We start from the raw sequence: 21,549 nt of genomic DNA on the forward strand, positions 1-21,549 counted from the left end.
CATGGCCTTGTATGGAGCAGTCATCTGTCTGTTTCTGCTATTGTACTGACTGGGTAGCCAGGGAGGGATATTCTATGCAGTGGGATTTTCTTTTATAAGACCAGACTAAGAAATAGCGTGGTTTATCTGACTTGTGTCGTCCTTTTCTTCTCCCCCCACTCTTATCCTTAAAAAGATATTCAAGCTTCAAGTGTTAGCTGTAATATTGTCTGTGTCCACCAGGTGGCAGAACTGCTGTACTTAAATGTTCCTTTTGCTTCTGTGTGAGTCTTAAGGATAACTTTAATAATAAAAGGAGATGCCACGGTATTTATCATACTCTGTTGTGCTGGGAATTGAACCAAGAACCTTATGCACGCTGGACATAGCACTCTTTTGAGCAACATCTCCAATCTTATTACATTTTTTAAAAATGTTTGGCATGTTCAGTTTGTGCTGTGAGAGAAATTGCTGTCATGCTTCCTTTGCAGTATCTAATGCCAGTGCAAATCTTGACTGTATTTTTAAAGCTCCATTAAGGCCATAAGCTTTGTCCTCAACCTGCCTCATGGTGTCAGCCTATTACTCTGTAGAATATTCAGGATTGGATTTTCTGAATCTCTGCAGTGTCTGGGGAAGGAAAGGGTGAATTAAGGTTACCATAGCAGTTTTCATCTGTATCTCTTGTCCTTTGCAATTACATTTCAAGTTCTTACTACTCGATACTAAAGACATGTTTTATTATGTTAAAAGCATTAATTAAAAAACAAAGCTTAAGGGCTGGAGAGATGGCTCAGAGGTTAAGAGCACTGACTGTTCATCCAGAGGTCCTGAGTTCAATTCCCAGCAACCACATGGTGGCTCACAACCATCTGTACTGAGATCTGGTGCCCTCGTCTGGCCTGTGGGCAAACATGCAAGGAAACACTATGTACATAATAAATAAATAAAATCTTTAAAAAAAAAAAAAACAAAGCTTAACACCGGCCATTTTCTATTACTTGCCCTCAGCTTCTATCAAATTCTTCTGATCATGGCTGTATTTTCTTACTCTGTTCAGGCTACAGCAAAAAATAAGTGCGTATCCCAACCCCTAAAAAGCCATTGACTAATATACTCTGTTTTACAATCACGATGGTACATATCTGTGACTACTACAAATAATATCAGATGGCTTTCCATGTTTGTTTTGATAGTCATTATGAAGCAAACAATTGCACTGTGCTGTAATGGCTTTATTTTCGAGCATAGTGAGTTCGCCCACTGGCTGATTTTAATGCTTCTGACCTGCAGGCTGGTGTCAGTCTAACAATCAAAGGCGGCCTCCTCTCGAATGAGCAGGATGCACTGGGGAAGGCTGCAGTAGTATGTGTGCCCATAGCAGGGAACTGTGCTTCTGTGACCTTTGTAAATGGTCCTGACCTGGTTCCCTGGTTCCTCTGCACAGGACTCACTCACTCCCACATTGAAATGAGCTCTCTGTAAGCTTTGGACAGAATCAGAGATTATTGTGACTGAGACACAGTATTGAAGAGGACCTGGTGACACATGCCTTTAATCCCAGCATTCGGGAGTCAGAGGCAGGTGTCTATTGTGAGTTCTAGGACAGCCAGACTACACAGAGAAAACCCGTCTCGAAAAACAAACAAACAAAAAATCATTTCAACAGCTGGAAGTGTTACACAGAGAAGGTATTGGAAAAGTCTTCCGAGCCCTCATCTTTTAGAGTATGGGGAAACCTGTGCTTTTATTTCCACTGTCGGCTCTGGTGAGTGTAAACTTGATGTCCTCAGGCTGCTCACTATTGTCCTCTGTTTTCCAGTGGACGAGTACATCGCTATCGCCAAAGAGAAGCACGGGTACAACATGGAGCAGGTAACAGCATGTGTGTTGCCACTGACCACTTCAGTGTTTTCTTCTGTATGCTGAGTGGGCATATGGTAGTAGATACCAGCTAGTTCGGTTTTCTCATTGGAATGTGTGATTGGTTTCTCATCCTGGTTGTATAATGTCTATGATATGTGATTGTATAATGACTTATGGTACTATGCTCAGACTTGTTGCTTACACTATCCAACAGAAACTGACTGGGTAATTTGAGGTATTCAGCTACGGTTCAGTTGAGCTGAACTTCTAACTTTGCAGGCACTTTGGATGGTGGGGTAAGTGATAGTGATAATGAAAATGGTTTGCCTTCTATGATTTCAGCCATAGTGATTTTATCTTGGGCTATTTGCTGTTCCCTCTATAAATAGAGTTGGAAACATCTCCAGCTCATCTCCTGAGAAGAGACATCTTAAGGTGAACATACATGAGTTTAATAAGGGAGGGGGGAACCACACACAGACTGCCTTCTAGAGCAAGTTTCTCAGTGAGCTCAAACAACATATAACAAGTTAGCAACTTGTTGTATATTTCAGCAGAGTGGGAAGCGCCTGTTAACAACTATTGGTACATTTGATCTGTAAAGAGGTAAAGCTTCGAATTGTTTCCACCCATAGAAAGGTATAGCTGTCCACACCTCGCCTGTAGCTCTACTTTAAGTACCTGCACATGTATTCTGGCAGCAGCTTGCATGTAGTTTGTAGGAACTGGGGTACACAAAAACATACTCTGTTGCCCATGTGAAAATCTATGACGAACACTTGATCTTTGAGATATGACTTATTACTGTTGTGATTACAAAAGCCAGGCAAAGGAGCCAGTGGCCATTGTGCTCAGCCTTGCTGCTGTTGAGCTCTTCTCCCAGCTGAAGTGACTGAGGAAGTAAAGGGGCAAGTGCCCTCAACTTCTTGCTCTCTGCACTTTTCATTTCCGAGAGGTAGACATTAAAGATGAAGACAATCAAATGGAGCAACATGTGAGGAGAAAATTAGAGAGAAGCTGTCCTTGTCCAGGGAAAGAAATATGCTCAGAAAAGATCTAAGAAATCATACCTTGGCTGGGCCGTGACACATGCCTTTAATCCCAGCAAAGGCAGGTGGATCTCTGTGAGTTCAAGGCCAGCCTGGTCTATAAGAGCTAGTTCCAGGAGAGGCTCCAAAGCTACAGAAAACAAACAAACAAAAATATCACACCTTGGGCTGATTCTTGGAACACAGACAGATAGCAACTATAAAAAAAAAAAAAAGTAACAAAATCACCACAGGGGAAGCAAGCATCTGTTCGCCATTGCTAATGCATGATTAAGTCCAGATGTCCAGTTTCTGAAAGGCATCACAATGCATACATCAAAGCAGGAAAGTATGGCAACTGGATTAAAAACCTTTTGTGAATTTTCCTGAGGAGGCATGAACTTTTCTTTTTACCCCAGTTAAAACACCAATGACAGAGCAAAGCACAGTTCCCACCAAGCTTGTGTAGTGAGCCAGTGAGCTTGCTGGGGTTACTTTCAGGAGCATGAACTTGCTAGTTTTATGAATTTATCTTGACAAAAACAAAAAACTGAGGAAGGAAAATTTTATTTTAGCTCAAAATTTCAGGTAACAGTCCATCATGTAGAGAAGTCAATGTGGGAACTTTAGACAGCTAGTCACCTCATATCCACAGTAAGGATCAGACAGAAATGAGCTTGCAAGCTTGCTTACTTGCTTGTTTATGCTCAGCTGTATTTCTCCACTTAGGATCTCTGCTTAGGGAATGTCACTGCCCACAGTGTGCTTGGGTTTCCCACATCAGGTAGCTAAGGCAATCCCCCACATAGGCAAGCCACAGACCAATCCAGTGTAGAAAAATTTCTCCCTGAGATTCTCTAGATTCTCTAGATTGTGTTAAGTTGACATTTAAAACAAGCCATCATTACAGGTGACTCAGAGGCAGTTGCATCACTGAAAAGCCCATGAGGGACAGCTCACAAAAACTGCTTCTTTGGACCTCCCCGAATAATTTCCAGGCAGCTTGACAGGTCACAGTCTTCTCTCCCTAGTATTCCTTACTATGCACAAAGCCTGGAATGTGGATGAGGATGCTTATGACTCTTGTAACATTTAGGAACTTCCTGAAACTTACTTATTTACTTCTCCCACCTCAAGGAGGCTTCCTTTAGGATAGAACTTTAAATTTTGAAAAATTGATGCACAGAAAGACCTGATGTCAAAACTCTTGCACACACACACACACACACACACCTTAACTGGTACCAGGGATAATCCCAGAACCTTGAGCATGCTTGGCAAATGCTCTATCACTTAACTGTATCCCTTAAGTCTTAAATCTTACCTTAAGACTTTAAAGTAGTTATATTAAAATTGCTCAAAAAGGCCATTTTGGCCGGGCAGTCGTGGCACACGCCTTTAATCCCAGCACTCGGGAGGCAGAGACTAGATCTCTGTAAGTTTTAGGCCAACCTGGTCTACAAGAGCCAGGACAGGCTCCAAAGCTACAGAGAAACACTATCTCGAAAAACAAAACAAAAGGCCATTTTGAATAGGCAGATAATGAATTTGAACATAAAGCGATTTGTTTTATTGTTTGTGGTACTGGATGGTGGAAGATCAGGACATTCTGCATGCTAAAGAAGTATTTTACTACTGAACTATACCCCTAGCCCAAAAAACTTAAACTTTAAACTGAGTTTAAAGGGTAGGGGAGGTGAACAAGAGTGAACAGTACCTAGGAGTCCTGTGGGACATCTTCGAGGAGAAACAATGTAAATAATTTAGAAGTTTCAGGAGAAGATGGAGGGAAGGAATAGGGAGAGACTTTGAAGGGAGGAGGGAAGGGTAGAACCTCCTGAAGTTGATGTCATCCAAAAACAACTCAACATACTTCAGAATGAACTCACCCACACCAAGATTCAGTATGAGACACTCAGAAAAGCCAAAGATGCAAGAAAAAAGCCATTTGTGACATGCAAGAGATCACCAGTAAGGTTATCAGATTTGTCATCAGGAATTTTGGAGTTCCAAAGACAGTGAGTGATCTGATGTATTTGAAGTGGAAAGAAAAAAGTCAAAAACTTTCAGCCAAGAATTGTCTGTATAGATCAGATAGATAGATGTTCAGCTCAGTGGAGGGAATGCATGCCTAGTATACACAGGATCCTGGGTTCCCTCACGTGAGGCTACAGGAAAAGGAAAGAGAAAAAGACTCCTATACCTGACAGAACTTGACTTTCAAAAACAAAAAGAGGGGCTGGTGAGATGGCTCAGTTGAGTAAGGGTATTTGTCACCAAGTATGATGACCTGAGTCCACATGCTGGAAGGAGAAAGTCTACTCATGCAGTTGTCCTCTGTCGTCCACATGAGTTCTTTGGCATGCATGCACATATGCACACAAGTGAATCTGCATGTACACACACCCAACTAATTTTTTTTTTTTTTTTTTGAGACAAGGTTTCTCTGTGTAGTCCTCGCTGTCCTGGATCTAGACCAGGCTGGCCTTAAATTCACAGAGATCTACCTATCTCTGCCTCCTGAGTGCTGGGATTAAAGGCTTGCACCACCACCACCCAGCTAAATAAACTTTTTAATTAAGACATTTACAGATCAAAAAAAAAAAAAAAAAAAAGGACTCACCATGTCCTCTCTACTAAATTTTTTCTTCAAGAATGCTGTAGGAAAACCTGTAGGAGAAATAGGGTATTAAACAGTCTTCAGAGCCAGATGAAGGGATAAGACTAGAATCAAGGTAACAAGCTGGGGAAAGCCAGTATCAGTATCAACCTTAGTGTTTTTAACTCTGCATTTTTCCAAGTAGCCCAAGTAATTTATTTAAAACAAAGTTAGCTTCCTCCCCTCCTTTTTTAAACATATGATAGAGAAAGATAGAATTCTGTCATTTCTACAACTGAAAGGGGTGGAATGACTGTAAAAGAAGCTTGTTTTTTTTTATTTTATTGAAGCTATTTATATAAAAATTCAAATCCAAATCTCACAACTTGAGAATGTTTAATGTGATCCCTGTGGCAATCAAAAGGAATAGCTAGAAACCTGTGGACCTGGCACTTGGGAGACTGAGTCAGAAGGATTGAGAGTTTGAAGCAAGCACAGACTTCATCAGGAGAATCTTGAAGGACAGAAATGCTAGTTTTCCACTTTTTTTTGAGACACTCACTAAGAGTAGTCAGAATCTAGGCAATTGGTTGCCGGGGCCTGGAACAGAGGAGATAGTGGGAAGAGAGCTACTATTGAGCCGGCAATGTTTGCTTCGCAAGATGAGTCTTGGGAATCGGTATTATACCTGTGCATGTATTCAGTACCATTGAGCTGTGTGCTGAAAAGAGCTTGGAATTATATATACTAGGTATTAACATGTATCTTCACAGAAACTGGGATGGGATTGATGCCTGTAACTTCACAGTATTATATACAGCATTCTTCTTTCTCACGTATCTGATAAAAACATGCTGATCTCACTCCCATTTTAATATTTCCTTTATTCTAAAATTTCATTGATAACATTTTTCTAGGCTCTTGGGATGCTTTTTTGGCATAAGCATAATATTGAAAAATCATTGGCAGATTTGCCCAACTTCACCCCCTTTCCAGATGAATGGACTGTAGAAGATAAAGTCTTATTTGAACAAGCTTTTAGTTTTCATGGGAAAACTTTTCACAGAATCCAGCAAATGGTAAGCAAGTTTCTCTGACAGTTTTTGTTTTGTTTTGTTTGTTTGTCTTGCTTTTCATATCTTAGAGTATACGTGAGCTACGGTTATCATCAACTTCAAACATCTCGTTTATTATTTGTTTGTTTTATATATGTGGGTGTTTTGCTTGTATGTATGTCTACATACCACTTGTGTGTCTGTTGCTCTCCGAGACCAGAAGAGGGCATCAGATTCCTGGAATGGGAATTAGAAACATTTGTGAACTGATATCTGGGTGCTGAGAATTGAACCCAGGCCTTTTGAAAGAGCAGCCAGTTCTTAACCACTGACCTCCCTCTCCAGCAGCTAATATCTCCTTTTGAATAAACTTCCTTCGGACAAAGCAGCTAACTACACTCACTGCTCTGTAGCTCAACAGTTAGGTATAGAGCGAAGCATTCTCTCCTTCAAGTTTATAGTCTTCACTTCCACGTCATCACCCAACCCTGTAGCTGCAGTCCTCACAAGGTTAAGCCAACAGGAAGGATCTTTGATTGTTTTGGAAGGAATATCTCAAATCCCTGTCTGTCTGTGGAAGGTGTACTTATTTTTTCCTCTTCAGAAAGCTATTGATACACTTCAGGCTAACATTTACTCATGCTTGCATTGAATGTTAAAATGAATTTGTAGAAGTTAAACCTGGAGCTGGAGAGATGACTCAGTTTCCTTCACTTGGTCATGAAGACCAAAATTTAGATCCTAGAACCCACATAACAAGCTAGACATTTTATACATATCTATAACTACAGCCTCGATGGGGGAGGTCACAGATTTGCTGGGGCTTGCTATCTTAGAGTGCCTGGGCATGGTAGTCTGCACCTTTAATCCCAGCATTTAAAGGCAGAGGCAGATGGAACTCTCTGAATTTAAGGCCAGCCTGGTCTATGGAGTGAGTTCTAGGACTACACAGGGACCTGAAAAACCAAAAAAGAAAGAAAATGTCGTATTTTGAAAAATGCAAAACAAGCTAATTGGTTTTGTAGGGTTTTTTTTTGGTAGCTCTAACTCTGTTATGGATTTTCCTTTTTTCATAGTGGATAGATCATAAAAATATTCAATATTGAAAGCATAAAATACATTGTGAAACTCCATAACTTCAGTTCTGAATAGCTGCTCTAACTGCAAAGAAGTTCATTGAATTGTATGGTTTTGAGTCTGGTTAATTTTACTGTGTGATTTTTGTTGTTGTTGCAACCTTTGTATAATGTTTAAAATTTTTTTAAAAAGAAATGCATTTTAAGAGGATTTTTTTTCAAGACAGAGTTTCTCTGTAGCCCTGACTGCCCTGAAACTCATTATGTAGACCAGGCTGGCCTCAAACTTGGATATATTTTAAAATATAGGAAAATGATCCTCATGAAATATGTCTTAAGCACATTTGATTAGTACTAGCTTCACATGTACACCAACTTGCTTTTTGCATTTAGCTTCCTGATAAGTCCATAGCAAGTCTGGTGAAGTTTTACTACTCTTGGAAGAAAACAAGAACTAAAACCAGCGTGATGGATCGTCATGCTCGGAAGCAAAAACGGGAGAGAGAAGAGAGGTAAGTGTTCTGCTCGGGATGCCATCTGAGCACTTGGTTCTAAGAGCTAGGGGGACAGAGGACAGGCAGTATGACAGGGTTTCCCTTGTACCAGAACTCACACAAAGTTCTTCAGTTGCCTTCCTCTGAGAGACTGTAGATATGAAAGTCCCTCTGTAGATCTCTGTTCTGCAGTTGGTGAACTTTTAACATGTTCCTTCCTTCCCCTTAAAGGTGACACCCTTAATTAAAAAGGGATTTTGTTGTTGTTTCATGGGCCAGATGTTTTTATTTTAGCTATTGACTATGATAACAAAAGTCATTTGGTTTGTGCTTATATTTAACTTGCTATAAAAGGGAGAAAAACAATTTAGATTTTTATATCTGTTCCTTACGTTGTTGCTGTAACAGAAGTATCTCAGGGAAGAGGAGAGCAGGGCTGGTGGCAGGAGCTTGAGGCAGCTGATGTCCTTCTTGTTAGTTAGCCCACAGACGGTGTTGCCATAGTCACAGTATATAGTTTCCCTGTGACCAACCTGATGTAGAGAATCTCCTGGTGAGTCTAGATCCTGTCAAGTGGAAAACGAGTATTGACCAGTACAGTCCTTCTGCCCTTGACTATCTGTGTCTGGTGTGAGTAACAGAATCACTCCATTATCTCTTAGAAGGAAGGGTATTGGTTTGTTGTTGCTATTAGTTTTGATTTCTCTTTTACGCGCACATGCACATTCTTGCTCTCTCTCTTGCTTTCTCAGCTTCTCAGTGCTAGGGTGCTGAACCTAGTGCTTTACACATTGCTAGGACTCTACCCCTGAGCCTGCCTCCCAGCCTGGACATTCATTGTAAGGCTAACTCATTAAGCTGTAGGAAGGTCTTACCTCTTGCTTCCTCAGTTTACATACAGCACAGAGCAGTGGAAATGGGTGGTGGTTTGGGGGAGTGCAACATGGAGTTGGGGCTCCCCTGGGAAGGGTTCCTGAGACACAGTGTGAGGTTGGCACTGAAGACATTGTGTTCTGCCCCTACTGCTGCTCCCCTGATTTTAACTGGGCATATTAGAATAACTGCTTGACTTCTGAGAGACTCAGTTATCTCATTTTTAAAGATGGAGTTCTTTACTACCTCAGGCAAAAGCACTTGAAGTGCCATACCAATGTCTTTATAAAACTTAATTTGAAAATATCAATTATACAAGCCATTAGAAGCCATGAGTAGAGAGCACAGTTTGCAGTGAGATGAAGCCATACTGCACAGCTTTCAGTGTTGCCAGGAGGTCTTTCCTGCCCTGCAGTAAATAACTATGAGGGAAAGTAGACGCTTTCTGCCTTTGATAATTTAGCTGAAAATTAAAAACACTTGATAAATACAGAGGAACAACATTTTATTTAGAGATGATTTGGGCAATTAGAAACGAACTAGTAGTTCTTCATCACTGAGACTAAAACAGTGGTTCTCAGTCTGTGGGTCACAACAACCCTTTCATAGGGGTCACCTAAGACCATCCTGCATATCAGGTATTTACATAATGATTCATAACAGTATCAAAATTACAGTTGTGAAGTATCAAGGAACCATATTAAAGGGTTACAGCATTAGGAAAGTTGAGAAACACTGCCCTAAAAGAACTACAAGGTTGGGGCCAGGCGATGGTGGCGCACGCCTTTAACCCCAGCACTAGGGAGGCAGAGGCAGGTGGATCTCTGTGAGTTTGAGGCCAGCCTGGTCTACAAGAGCTAGTTCCAGGACAGGCTCCAAAGCCACACAGAGAAACCCTGTCTTGAAAAACCAAAAAAAAAAAAAAAAGAACTACAAGGTTGGGACTCTATATAAGTTGAAAAAAAAGTTCATCCTAGCAGTCTTTAGATGTATAGAACAATTTTAGAATAAATTTTTGTTTGGTTTTTGATTTGGTTCCTCTGTGTAACCCTAGTGGTCCTGGAACTTGCTCTGTAGATCACGCTACCCTCAAACACAAGAAGTCTGCCCGCCTCTGTCTCCCAGTGCTGATATCAAAGGCGTGTACCACCTCACCTGGCCATATGTTATGTTTTTATGTGAAATAGAGTTAATACAGAATAAACTTTCAGTAATTTGTTCTTATCTTCCAGTGAGGATGAACTGGAAGAAACAAATGGAAGTAACCCCATTGACATTGAGATTGATCCAAACAAGGAAAGCAAAAAGGAGGTATATTTCTCCCTAATACTCATAGGCAGTAAATGTCATAACTAGTTCAACCAGTGTCTCCTGCCTCTTATGCAGTAGTGTATTAAGTACTGAGTCCAAAGGTTCACATGGAACGTTATAGATAGTAAGTCCTTGCTACTGTGAACAGTACTGAACTAATGGGTCCTATATCTAATTATTTGTACACTTTTTCCAATAAAATCATTCCTGAAAGTTGAACTGTTGCCTCAATATATCCTATATGCATATTACAGCTCCTTAAAGTAGACTCACTGAAGTAGGGTTCATGCATCCTTTATGGATGACCAGTCTTCAGGGAGTCACAGAAGTCCCTGAATAACTCGATCCTCAGGGATAATAGAGTGAGATTGTTTGGAGAATGAAGTGTATTTGGGGTTCTGCTTTGTTTTGGTATATTGTTATTTGTTAGGTTTTTCAATAACACATTTTAAATGAACAATTTTTTTTTGTAATTTTGCCATATTTTGTAATTCTTTTTTTTTTTTAAGATTTATTTATTTATTATGTATACAGTATTCTCAGTGCTCTGCCTGCAGGCCAGAAGAGGGCATCAGATCTCAGTAAGATGGTTTTGAGCCACCATGTGGTTGCTGGGAATTGAACTCAAGACCTTTGGAAGAACAGGTGGTGCTCTTAACCACTGAGCCATCTCTCCAGCCCTTGTAATTCTTTTTTATGTGGCACGAGTCTAACTGAAAAAGAAAATAGGTTAAATCTTAGTTTAAGTGTAAAATGTTATTAAAACACACATGACCACTAAGTAATCTTTATGAAATAGCATAATGCTACACAGAATATAGTTTATTCCACTCATTACTTATTACCACACATTTAAGGAATTTCTATTACCATCATTGTTTGATTATGTTTCATTATTTCATTTTAGTCTTTTAAAATATAAAGCAAAAGGTTTACTAAGTGTTTGGCTTTATCCTTGAGTATTACCCCCCCCACACACACACACACTGTTTTTTTTTTTTTGAGACAAGGTCTGCTATAACCCAGATTGGTCCCAGCCTTAATATGTAACTGAGACTGACCTTGAAATTCTGATTCTCCTGCCTACCAAATGTTGGAATTACAGATATGTCTCCACCATGCCCAAATTAAAATCTTATGCTTAAATGATGCCTGTAAGACAGTCATTTTGTTACCAAGATTTTGTATTTTTTGTTACTGAAAGTTTTCGTATTAGAGAAAGCACTCAAAAAATTAGCTCAATGATTTTAAAAATGAGAGCACATTTGAGAGCACATTTGTAGGGAAAATTATATAAGCCAATCCAAAAGCTAAATTGTATATATCTTAATGGAAAGGTTAACAACCTTCCCTCCCCATCCCCCCACATCCACCATAGGTGATCTGTGTCATACAGTCCGCTTTGCAGGAGGTCAGAGTACTCACTCATCCGCATGTAATATAAACAGCTCGTAAGAAAGCACAATTGTTTTTTCTTTCCTTGTGTTCTTATTATCAGAGGCTTGAAGTAGAAAAGAGTGTTCCATGAAGTGAAGTGTTCACAGATAGCTTCCCTTTAGGGTGCTCAAATAAGAATGGTGATTGTTTTAGGTTGTTTGGGGCCGTGTTAAAAACACACACTACCATCCATTTGACATTTTTGTTTTTAATTTCATTTATCAAATATGTATATCATACAGGTGCCCCCTACAGAGACAGTTCCTCAGGTCAAAAAAGAAAAGCATAGTACACAAGCTAAAAATAGAGCAAAAAGGAAACCTCCAAAAGGAATGTTTCTTTCCCAAGAAGATGTGGAGGCTGTGTCTGCTAATGCTACTGCTGCAACCACGGTGCTGAGACAGCTGGACATGGAGCTGGTCTCCATCAAACGACAGGTACCTGCCAGCCTGGCTTGGTGAAAAGTTGGCTTGCACACTAGAATGTCCTCACTATTTATGCAGGCCTTCCAGTCTTAGAGATGTCAGAAGAACATTTCATTTCTCTTTTTAAAATATACGTTTATTAACATTAAGAGTGGTGAATATGCTGTGATATGTGTGGAGGTCAGAAGACAGCTTTGGGGGGTTATTCTCTGCTTCTGCCTTGTCATGGAGTCTGGGGATTGAACTCAGGTTGCCAGGCTTGCATGGCAACTGCTTTTACCTGCTGATCTCTCCTAATGCATCACCAAGAACATTTTATTTCCAAGGATTTAGGCAGAAGATTTTGAGTACGGTCCTTCCCTTTTAAAAATTACTTTTAAATTGAGCTATTTTATAGAGAGAAATGCATATGGTATTTATATAAATTAAATTATATAATTTATATAAATTAAAAGTTGCTGTGTATGTGTATACACCAATGATTTTTACAGCATCAACCCACTCAATTAACCTGTCTGGGCCAGGACATGGAACGTTTTCTTTAGTACCCCTTTACCAATATTCTCCTCAAGCCTCAGAAGCTCCATTGTGCCCCTCATTCCTGACCCACCTCCCAGGAGAGGACCACTCTTATAATGTGTTTGGGTTTTGTTTTGTTTCAAGACAGGGTTTTTTTTTTTTTTTTTTTTAATGTAGCTCTGGTTGTCCTAGATTTCACTTTGTAGACCAGACTGCCCTCAAACTCAGAGATCTGCCTCTGCCTCCAAGTGCTAGGATTAAAGGTTTATGCCACTACTGCATGGTTGTGTGTTGTAGAAGGAGCAGCGAGCTTCCTGCTGCTTGGCTAGCTTAACCCCGAAATAATTACACAGAAACTGTATTCATTTAAACACTGCCTGGCCCATTATATCCAGTCTCTTCTTGGCTAACTCACACATCTTGCTTTAACCCATATCTAGTAATCTGTGTATCACCATGGGGTCGCGGCTTGCCGGGAAGATTCTAACCTATGTCCGTCTTGAGTCGGAGAATCATGGCACCTGCCACACTTCCCTTCTTCCCAGCATCCTATTCTGTCTACTCCTCCCACCTAATTTTTGCCCTATCAAAAGGCCAAGGCAGTTTTCTTTATGCAACCAATGAAGCAACACATGGAAAGAAGATCCTTCTACACCAGTTGTGTGTGCCAGTTACCTTGGTTTCCCTCCCTCCCTCCTTCCCTCCCTCCCTCGCTCCCTCCCTCGCTCCCTCCTTCCTTCCCTCCTTTGTGTTATTTTTTTTTTTCTTTTCCGGAGCTGAGGACAGAACCCAGGGAAGCACTAGAAAAGCGGTCACCACTGAGCTAAACCACCAACCCCCACTATTCTGAAACACAGAGTCTTGACTGAGGCTTGTAGTGTGGTCAGTGGTAGAGCATTTGCTCAGTGTGTGGCACCTTGGGTGTGGTTTCCACCATCATCAAAAGAACCTTCACAGATTGTTTCAGTCTACTTTTTCACATTATCAAAAAGTAAACATAAGATAATAATTATTTTATGGCTTTCTCTCAGCGTGTAAGATGTGCCTGTGTTTTATAAAGCAGTTACTTTTGATCTATTCTTTTTCTTTGCTACGTAAATAGCCTACTAGCAATACATTATACTATGGAAAGCATTTGGGTTATTTATATTTGGGGCCATTACACAAACTGTTATCATGAATATTATGTATCTGGTGCATTGTGCATGTGTCTCTGTAAAGCACATTTCTGTTGGATTCCCTAAGAGTCGAACTGACAGATCATATGTGCGGGGAAAATATTCTTGTCAGTGTGTATGTATTTTGGTTGTACCATACCAGCATTTCCCACCTACATCCACTTTGGACTAAGTTGTGTGTTACAGGTGAAACCTCCCTGACGTCTACTCACATGTACCACCTTCACCCTACTAGTTATGACAACAGAAATATCCCCGGGCATTGTTGAATCTCCTCAGGGTGACACAGTTGTGTCTCTGTTGATAATAGCGGTTTTACATTGTTGCAACCAGTTGTCTTTAAATTGTGGCTTTTCTCCTTGGGCTTTGTTGCCATGTCTACCCTGTTAGTTATTGGTTGGCCCTTGGGCTGTCTTTTTTTATAGTATGTCTGCCCAGTCTTTGTCCTTGGTCTCTTACTGGACTGTTGATGTTTGAATGATTGAGGCCTCAAACTCACCATGTTCCCGTCTCTGCCTCTATATTTCCTTATTGAATTTTTTTTCAGGTTGTGGGTTGTTTCCTACCTGTCTCATGAGATCATTCACCACTGTGTCCTGTCCTTCCACTCTCTTAATGGCATTTTCTGAAATTCATTAGTAAGTTTCTCAGTCTTTCATCTCAGGTTGGTAGTTTTAAGTCCTGGTCGAAACCTTCCCCAGAGACTGGAGAGCTGACTCAGGGGTTAAGAGCACTTGTTCTTACATAGGACATGAGTTTGATTTCCAGCACCAACAATGGTAGTTAACAACCATCTGTAACTCCAGTTTCTGGGGAACCGGTAAATCAAGGGAATCTTCTGACCTTCACTGACACCAGGCATGTACAGGATGCAGAGACAGGCCAAACACCTACACACGTAAAACAAAAAAGAAATCTTTTTAAAATAAACCTTTCCCCAGGTGGTGAAGATTTGTTGAGCATCATCTTAGCATCATCATTTCAGCTTCTGCATTTTGATTTCAGTCTACTTAGAAATGTGTTCCTGGGTGTGGTGTTACGTGTGAGTGTGTAAGTATGGGCATCAATTTCACAAGATTCTTTTTACTGAGAAGGCTTTTGTTTATTCCCTGCAGTGCAGTGAGGCCTTTGTCTAAAGACAGACAGGTCGATTTTGTGTTCTTTGTTCTGTTGTTCGTCCTTCACAAATGCATAGTGTCCTGATGTGTGTTTTACAAATTTGTTTGCGTAGCAGTAAAGTTTCCTAGGTCTTAATTGTCCTTGGCCCTTTGTATTCCTGTATCAAATTTGTAGCACTTTTCAATTTTCAGGAAAAAAGGAATTGTACTAGAATTTTGATTGAGATTTTTTAATAGCTATCAAATTAATATCTTTATTGGGTTTTCTGTTGAGTAGAGATGGTGTGCCCCTCCACCTAGTCAGATCTTTAATTTTTTTATGTTGTGTCATTTTTGATGTGCAAGGCTTAGAATTATTCCAAGATATTTGGTACATTTTGGGATATTCTTATAATAGAAGTTTTTTGGTGGGAATGGGTTTGTGATAGGAGTTGTGCTGGAGATTTCACACAAAGGCAGGTACTCTACCACTAGCCGTATGGCTGGTTCATGGATATTATTTTTTTAATTATTTTTATGGTTATTTGTGCCTTCTATGTAGAAAGAGCTCATTACTTTAATTTGATTGCATAGTGGCATTTAAGTGGAAAAGTCAGCCTCACGATCTAGAATAATAGGCCTTTTCTCACCTCAGGGTTTCTTTCTTACCCTTCCCTTCTCCTCCTCTCTTCTCCTTACCTTCTCTTCTTCTTTTCCTCTTTCTCCTTCCACCTCTTGATTAGTTAAGAGTAAGTGGAAACCAGCAGTCAAAGGTGGTCAGACCTTGCTGGTGGTCTCCAGAAGGGTGGAATTGATAAGTCTGTCTTTCCTTTGATTCAAGGAGGCACAGAACAGGGAGCCAATCATTCCAGAGTTAGGAAGTTACAGCTCTGTAGCCTGCTGCCAGCACAGCCATACTTGGGTCCTAGGAGAATCCCTTAATCTTCCTAGAGCCCTCTTTTCAAATGAGGAGACTAATCGTTGAGGGCTGATCCTTGCATTGTCAGTGTTGCTTTTAGTGGGAGAGCTCTGGTGAGCACGGATCCAGTGGTGAGGAAAGAAGAGGCTCTCCTCTGTTACTAGTTGTGCAGGAAAAAAACATTCTTTCGGTTTTTCTCAGCAGGGTCAAGGACAAAAGTGTTTTTAATTTGAACTAATTACTCAGGTTGGCACTGTGTAGAGGGAGGGCTTAGAGCCTATCATGGTAGTGAGGAGGCAGGTGCTTAGCAGCACTTCTAGAGTTAACATGACAGTTGATAGTCAGTCACAGGGATGGTTACTTTGGGAACCCTAAGTTCGCTGGTATATCAAGAAAACACCTCAGAGAAAAAGAAAACCTGATTAGCATCAGTTCAAGGAGTCCCACTGTCAGGCTGTCATAGTTGCTATTGTAAGTTCTTCTATCCAGGGACACTTAGGGCTCCAGTTTTTTTTTTTTTTTTTCTTTCTTTTTTTCTTTTCTTTTCTTTTTTAGTCTGTTTCCTCTGAGAGTCTCAGTTTTTTGCTGTTGCCTCCTATGAAAGCTGCAGAAGCCATTTTGTAATGCTCGAATCTATATTCAGGGAAGTAAGAAAAGGAGCCGGAGGCAGGGGAAACAAAGGCCTTATACCAGAAGCCCAGACGGCTGCTTGCCAGCATTCATGCTCTTCTGGTGTTTAGAAACAGGGCACCTTTGAAGACGGTGAAGTGCGAAGTGTCTTCCTCAATGGCTGAGCTTGTGGCAGGAGATTTTCTCTGAGTGGAGAATGAATGATCTCACAGGAAAGAAGGGTCCTTGTGAACAAGATAAAGTTAAAACAAATGGAATATTTACCTGGGAGGTCCAAGTAGGCCACTAGGCCAGCCACGTAGGTTACTTTGTTTGTTTTCTCCTTAAATGCTATACACAGCCATATTCTGATTCTTTTTTTTCTCATTTTTTTAATTGATATTTATTGAGCTCTACATTTTTCTCTGTTCCTCTCCCTTTTCTGCCTTCCCCCAAGGTCCTCATGCTCCCAATTTACTCAGGAGATCTTGTCTTTTTTCTACTTTCAACTTCCCATGTAGATCAGAACTATGTAAGGTCTCTCTCAGTGTCCGCATTGTTGTCTAAGTTCTCTGGGATTGTGGTTTGTAGGCTGGCTTTCTTTGATTTATGTTTAAAAAACACCTATGAGTGAGTACATGTAATAATTGTCTTTCTGTGTCTGGGTTACCGCATTCAAAATAATGTTTTCTAGTTCCATCCATTTTCCTGCAAAATTCAAGCTGTTATTATTTTTTTCTGCTGTGTAGTACTCAATTGTGTAAATGTACCACGTTTTTCTTATCCATTCTTTGGTCGAGGGGCATTTAGGTTGCGTCCAGGTTCTGGCTATGACAAACAAAGCTGGTATGAACATGTTTGAGCACATGTCCTTGTGGCACGATTGAGCATCCTTTGAAAATATACCCAAAAGTGGTATTTATTAATGGGTCTTGAGGAAGGTTGTTTCCTAATTTTCTGAGAAATCACCACACTGACATCCAAAGGGGCTGTACCAGTTTGCATTCCCACCAGCAATGCAGAAGTGTTCCCTTTTCCCCCACATCCTCTCCAGCATAAGTTGTCATCAGTGTTTTTGATCTTGGCCATTCTTACAGGTGTAAGACAGAATCTCAGAGTTGTTTTGATTTGCATTTTTCTGATGACTAAGGATGTTGAACATTTCCTTAAGTGTCTTTCAGCCATTTTAGATTCCTCTGTTGAGAGTTCTCTGTTTAGGTCTTTACTCCATTTTTTTCATTGGATTATGTGTTCTTTTGATGACCAATTTCTTGAGTTCTTTGTATATTTTGGAGATCAGTCCTCTGTCTGATGTGGGGTTAGTGAAGATCTTTTTCCATTCTGTAGGCTGTCATTTTGTCTTGTTGACAGTGTCCTTTGCTTTACAGAAGTTTTTCAGTTTCAGGAGGTCCCATTTATTAATTGTTTCTCACTGTGCCTGTGCTGCTGGGGTTCTATTTAGGAAGTGGTCTCCTGTGCCAATGCATTCAAGTGTACTTCCCACTTTCTCTTCTATAAGGTTCAGTGTGGCTGGTTTCTTTGATCCATTTGGACTTGAGTTTTGTGCATGGTGATAGATATGGGTCTGTTTTCATTTTTCTACATGTTGATATCCAGTTATGCCAGCAACACATGTTAAATATGCTTTCTTTTTTCCATTTGTTATTTTGGTTCCTTGTCAAAGATCAGGTGTTCGAAGATGTGTGGATTGATATCTGGGTCTTTTATTCGGTTCCATTGGTCCTCCTGTCTGTTCTTATGCCAATATAAGGCTGTTTTTAGTATTGTAGCTCTGTAATAGAGTTTGAAGTCAGGGATTATGATGCTTCCAGAAGTTCTTTTATTGCACAGGATTGTTTTGGCTATCTTGGGGTTTTTTGTTTTTCCATATGAAGTTGAGTACCGTTCTTTTGAGATCTTTGAAGAATTTTTCTGGGATTTTGATGGGCATTGCGTTGAACATATTCTGATTCTTAACTTGGTTTCCTTTCCAGTTGACAAAATGTTGACAGCTAACCTGTTTTATTCTGACTCTGAATTCTAGAGTCCACCTCTCCACCCATCTCTGCTGATTTTTCTGGAGACAAGGTTTACTCTCTATCTCAGGCCAGCTTCCAACTCTTATTCCTAGTCCCAAACTTTGAGTGTAAGACATGATTTCCACAAGTGTGGGACCAACCTGGGCTACAGAGTAAGACCCTGTCTCTAAAGACAGTCTACCCCATAAGCACTTGACAAAAATTAAATTTTAAAAGATTATGTGTCGTGCACACCTTCATTTCCTAGCACTTAGGAGATGTAGATAGGAGGATCTCTTGAGTTTGAGCCAGCTTTATCTACAGAATGAGTTCCAGGCTTGCCAAGGCTACATAGCAAGACTCTGTCTTGAGAAAATAAGACAAATATACCAAAAAAACCAAAAAGGTAGGGGTGTGTGTGTGTGTGTGTGTGTGTGTGTAAAAAAGGCTGTTTAGCCTGGGTATCTAAGTTCCCCACAGCCTGCATGACAGGAGAGAAGCAGCCGGGTAAAGTTGACTTCTGACCTCCACATGTAAGCATGCTCACACACACATAATACTCACATACAGAGTATTTTTTGGTTTTGTTTTTTCAAGACAGGGTTTTTCTGTAGCTTTTGTGCCTCCTTCTGGAACTCACTCTGTAGACCAGGCTGGTCTCAAACTCACAGAGATCCACCTGCCTATGCCTCCTGAGTGCTGGGATTAAAGGTGTGTGCCACCACTGCCTACCTAGTAATTTTTGAAAGAAAGAAAAAAAATAAACAGGCTAGGAAGCAGAGCCTGATGACATACACAGGCTTGTAATTCCACTATTGTGGAGGCTGAGACATGTTCAAGGCCAGTCTAGAGTACACTGCAAGTTCCAAGTTAGTCTAGGCGATTCAACAAGACTCTTGTCTTAAAAGTAAAAAAAAGGCTGCATGCACATGTATGTTGCTATGTATTAGTGGTAGAGTAAGGTCTTTGGCGGGTCTCCAGGGATAGGGTATGCCTTGCCTTTCCTACTCTAAAGTCTCTCTTTGAGTTTGAATGTTCCTTTACTGGTAAGATTTATTTTTTAGTGAAAAAAAAAATTATCTGCTGCTACTGAGTATCTTTGTTTTTTTATCAAAATCAACCTGTTCTTTCCTTGGCTTTCTTACTGCTTCTATAGTTGTTTAAAAACGAAAGCTGTTAAAGTTCAGAGTTCCATTCCCTCACACAGTGTAGAAATGGCCCATTCTTGAAGCTCCAGGGCAGGGCATGCCTGTTATCTGTCCTCTGCTGTCTGTGGGAAAGTTACAGTAACATGGCTTGGTTCCTGTCCTTGTCTCTCTCTCCTTTCTCATGATTGGGCAGAAATATAAAAACTAGGTATGCTGAGTAAGCAAAAATATAGGAAAAAGATAGTTTGTGAGAAGATAAAAATGGTATACTTGGTCAGTTAGGTTTGTGGGAATTTTGCCATTTTCCCCATCAAAGATGTCTTTTCTAGTATTTTTTTTTTTAATGAAATTCTTTTCTCTCTTAGATTCAGAACATCAAGCAGACGAATAGTGCTCTTAAGGAAAAGCTTGATGGTGGAATAGAGCCGTACCGACTTCCAGAGGTAGGGTTGTTTATCTCAGAGTCAGGGCTGAGTTTTTGTGCTTGAAATTCTGAGTTTACGTGTCTGTTTTGGAAAGATAGAGACAATTTTAGGAACCTAGTTTATATCAAAATCCAGGCACAAAAATATGTTGATTAAGCTGCCATAAAGATGCGTGTAATAAGTTGCCAATCCATTTGGATATCTAGGTCGTTCAGAAATGCAACGCGCGATGGACTACAGAGGAGCAGCTTCTCGCTGTTCAAGGTATGAGGGGGCTCTGCTACGCACATGGGAACTGTGGTCAATGTAAGGGGAGTATTAAGTTCTGTTCTTCTCTCCCTTCACTCATGTGGAAGATTACAGTATCATAGCCATATCTGTCTCCTTCATGTGTGACTTGCATGCATGTGTTATTGAGGATTGAGCCTAAGCCTATGCTAGGCAGATGCTGTACCACTGTGAAACATCCTCATTTCGTGTTTTTAATTTTTGAGACAAAGTCTCACCTTTTGCTCAGGCTGGCCTTGAACTCTAAATCCTCCAGCCTCAAACCCTCAAGTTTCAGGCCTGTGTAACCCTTTCCCATTTTTAAAAATTAACCTGAAAGCCACAGTTGTCTAGGAATGTGAGTGTATTATATTTTAGAATTGCTTATTGCAGTCTGAGTGGGTGAGTACACATATCAAATGACAATGAGTTTTCTCTTTATTTATTCGTTTATTCATTTGTTTATTTTTGATTTTTCAAGATAGGGTTTCTCTATGTAGCCTTAACTGTCCTGGAACTTGTAGTCTAGGCTGTCCTCCCACTCACAGAGATCTGTCTGCCTCTGCCTCCTAAATTCTGTGATTAAAGGTGTGTGCCGCCACCACTGAGTATCACCTTTTTTTTTTTTTTTTTTAATTCGAGACAGGGTTTCTCTGTAGTTTTAGAGCCTGTCCTGGAACTAGCCAGGCTGGCCTCGAACTCGCAGAGATCCACCTGCCTCTGCCTCCCAAGTGCTGGGATTAAAGGCGTGCACCACCACTGCCCAGTGGAGTATTAACAGGGGTTAATTAACAGGAGTATAAGACAGGAAATGTTTCTTAAACTTAAGATTCTGAAAAGGCAAAACAGAATGTCCATAGCCATGAGGCACTTGACTGGAACCTCAGGAATTTGTATGATAATAACGTGCTTTGAGAAAGGTTTCTAGGTGCTGGAGAGATGGCTCAATGGTTAAGAGCACAGCCTGCTCTTCCAGAGGTCCTGAGTTCAATTCCCAGCAACCACATGGTGGCTCACAACCATCTGTAATGAGATCTGGTGCCCTCCTCTGGCCTGCAGGCATACATGTAGGCAAAACACTGTATACTTAATAACAAATAAATAAATCTTTTTTAAAAAGGTTTCTAATGGACAGGATTTTTACTAAACTTCTGTGCTGTCATCTTTAAGTTATCACTAAAGGTGATTGCCGTGCTTTTTATGCTCCTGTAACATGCTAAGATAGT

General features: G+C 40.4%; 1 protein-coding gene across 1 annotated transcript in view; it reads left to right on the top strand.

The window, feature by feature from the left end:
- Positions 1–21,549, top strand: part of Rcor1 (REST corepressor 1) — an 86,800-nt gene that overhangs the window by 59,191 nt on the left and 6,060 nt on the right. Inside the window, exons 4-10 of the mRNA XM_050154691.1 lie at positions 1,802–1,854; positions 6,390–6,551; positions 7,997–8,115; positions 10,203–10,281; positions 11,961–12,155; positions 19,997–20,074; positions 20,263–20,320. Of these exons, the coding sequence (XP_050010648.1) occupies positions 1,802–1,854; positions 6,390–6,551; positions 7,997–8,115; positions 10,203–10,281; positions 11,961–12,155; positions 19,997–20,074; positions 20,263–20,320 (744 nt within the window). The remainder of the gene's footprint in view (positions 1–1,801; positions 1,855–6,389; positions 6,552–7,996; positions 8,116–10,202; positions 10,282–11,960; positions 12,156–19,996; positions 20,075–20,262; positions 20,321–21,549) is intronic.

The sequence above is a fragment of the Alexandromys fortis genome, unplaced genomic scaffold (genome assembly GCF_014885135.2).
Source record: "Alexandromys fortis isolate MF-2015 unplaced genomic scaffold, M_Fortis_MF-2015_v1.1 scaffold_91, whole genome shotgun sequence".
NCBI lineage: Eukaryota > Metazoa > Chordata > Mammalia > Rodentia > Cricetidae > Alexandromys > Alexandromys fortis.